Here is a 2,921-nt window from a genome sequence, read left to right as displayed (position 1 = left end):
ATATATATATATATATATATATATATATATAAATATATATATATATATATTGGAAACCAGGTTTCAATCAGCATAGCAATGCTCCTTACATAATAATCAAGTATTAGCGAGCACCATTATCAACCATCAACAACAACAGACAACAAGGCTGTACCCACCTCCATTCATCATGGCCAGAGACTCAATCTTCTTTCCTTTGTTGCTGTTAAATCTGAATAAAAGACAAAAAACATGAAGTGAAATGAGTGATAGAAATAGCAAAGGGGTCCATAGGCATAAAAAGGGTCAAGAAACGCTGTCCTAGACCCTATTGCAATACTGCTCTCATATCTAAGACAGTGCTGTTGCCACGCATGCGAACGCACACACACCTTGTAGAGCAGAGGTTCTCAACAGGGGCCCATATAAGGTTTTGATGTTAAAATTTATCTGCAATAAACTAGTTGTATTCCTACAACACTGTTTTACTTGTTTCAGTCATTTGACTGCGGCCATGCTGGAGCACCGACTTTTAGTCGAGCAAATCGACCCCAGGACTCATTCTTTGTAAGCCTAGTACTTATTCTATCGGCCTCTTTTTGCCGAACTGCTAAGTAACGGGGACGTAAACACACCACCATCGGTTGTCAAGCGAAGTTGGGCGGACAAACACAGACACACAAACACACATACATATATACGACGGGCTTCTTTCAGTTTCTGTCTACCAAATCCACTAACAAGGCTTTGGGTGGCCCGAGGCTATAGTAGAAGACACTTGCCCAAGGTGCCACGCAGTGGGACTGAACCCAGAACCATGTGGTTGGTAAGCAAGCTACTTACCACACAGCCACTCCAGCAAAATATTCTTAACAATTTTTTAAAATACAATTCCTAATATTTAATTGTAAAAATATAGCAGGATTTTTTAAAACATCGACTGGCTAAGAAGGTCCATCTAAGTAAAACAGGTCAAAAAACGGTTGGAAACCATTGGTATAGATGGTGGTACTGCTACTATCAATGTCCTTTTTCTTGGTTTGGTGGTGAAGAAGTTAGTAGTAGTAGTATTAATAGTAGCAGTAATATTGTGTGTTGGTGTTGTAGATGAATATAAGCATCATTATCATCATCGTCATCGTCATCTCACCTGCTCAGTAGCTCCAGTGCCACTGTGTCACCATAGTCGTGACTCAGTATGTGGTAACTGTCGATTCCATTGGACTCTAAGAACGCATCGATGATGTCGGCTTGCTCCGCGATGGTGTACTTGTAGTGTCTCTGTGAATAATAAGAACAGCAATAACGACAAGAAAGATGGGAAGTCAATAGATTAATAATATATACTTGGAGAGTCATAAAATAGGAGAGTCAAATATACTCAGAGAGTCAATTATACTCGGAGAGTCAATAGGTAATAAAATGAGAATCAACTGATAATAAAATATGAGAGTCAAATGGTAATAAAGTAACATGGGAGAGTCAATAGGTAGTGATATATACTAGGAGAGTCATGAAATAGAGTCAGAAGATAGTAATATAAAAGAGTCAATAGGTAAGAAAATATAAAGGAGAGTCAATAGAAGTGATATAAGAGTCAGGCATGGCTGTGTGGTAAGAAGTTTGCTTCCCAACCACATGGTTCCAGGTTCAGTCCCACTGTGTGGTACCTTGGGAAATGTCTTGAACTATAGAGGGCTGACCAAAACCTTGTGGCACGTAAGTACACCATTTCAAGTGTGGCCGTTGCCAGTACCGCCTGACTGGACCTTGTGCCGGTGGCACGTAAAAAGCACCCACCACTACACTCTTGGAGTGGTTGGCATTAGGAAGGGCATCCAGCTGTAGAAACTCTGCCAGATCAGATTGGAGCCTGGTGCAGCCATCCGGTTTCACCAGTCCTCAGTCAAATCGTCCAACCCATGCTAGCATGGAAAACGGACATTCAATGATGAGGGTGACTCTCCTATTATATTTTCTTACCTATTGACTCTTATATTTTATTATTCTTTTATTCTTTTACTTGTTTTAGTCAGGAGAGGAAGAGCATCCCAACTGTAGAAAATGTCTCAACAAATTCCACTTCGTCCATGGAAGCACAGACATGAGGAAGTCAAAACAATGACGATGATGACAAAAATGACACTGCTGATGATGATGATAGTGATGATGTGTAACAATGACAGTGATGATGACAATGATAACAATGATGATGATGACTATGATGATGATAGTAACAAGGAAAAAAAAAAAAAAGAAGCGACAATAACAAAAAAGGGATCTGAATACTCACTGGTTTGTCAGAGAAACCAAGTCCAAGGAAATCAATGTAGATGACCCTTGAAAACATCTTGACCAGATCATCATGAATCTTTAAGGTGGAGTATGCATAGAAGACAAAAAAAAACAGAAAAAAAACAGTTAAAAGAATAATTTTTAAAAGAAAAAGAGAACTGTACTTAAATATTCCACAGATTATTAGCAAGATGGGACAGGTCGCAGGAAAATTAAGTCGTTCGTTTATTGTCATTTCTGTGTTTGTTTTTGTTGTAAAGTGGGTTCCTCCCACTTGTGTGATGTGTGACTGCCGTTGTACTGTAGTTGTTGTTTTACGCTAGTAGCCACAATAGTTACTAGTCATCGGATGCCGTTGTATCTCTTTGTACCGAAATAGTAATACACTAACTTCTTCCATCTTACTATTGCTGATAGCTCCACAAGACACCGACTAGAACTGTCGACTCTCAACCCTCTCTTGACGACCGGTTACTGGTATATTTATAATGGCTGTCTCCAACCACTTTTTACTGTGATGTATACAGTTTCACTATACATCAGTTTTCCCATGCTGTCATGGGTTGGACAGGCCCGCTACAATTTTTGTTATGTCCCTTTGTGATTTGTTGTGAGGGCCCAGTCTTTGTCTTTAATTATAGCTTCCT

General features: G+C 39.4%; 1 protein-coding gene across 1 annotated transcript in view; it reads right to left on the bottom strand.

Annotated features, from left to right (window-relative positions):
* LOC106884131 (mesoderm-specific transcript homolog protein) overlaps nucleotides 1-2,921 on the bottom strand; it is a 19,732-nt gene that overhangs the window by 10,185 nt on the left and 6,626 nt on the right. Inside the window, exons 4-6 of the mRNA XM_014935363.2 lie at nucleotides 2,273-2,350; nucleotides 1,130-1,260; nucleotides 142-211 (exon numbers count right to left, since the gene is read on the bottom strand). Of these exons, the coding sequence (XP_014790849.1) occupies nucleotides 142-211; nucleotides 1,130-1,260; nucleotides 2,273-2,350 (279 nt within the window). The remainder of the gene's footprint in view (nucleotides 1-141; nucleotides 212-1,129; nucleotides 1,261-2,272; nucleotides 2,351-2,921) is intronic.

Source organism: Octopus bimaculoides, chromosome 29 (assembly GCF_001194135.2).
Source record: "Octopus bimaculoides isolate UCB-OBI-ISO-001 chromosome 29, ASM119413v2, whole genome shotgun sequence".
Lineage (NCBI taxonomy): Eukaryota > Metazoa > Mollusca > Cephalopoda > Octopoda > Octopodidae > Octopus > Octopus bimaculoides.
This window is presented reverse-complemented; position numbering and strand designations above follow the sequence as displayed.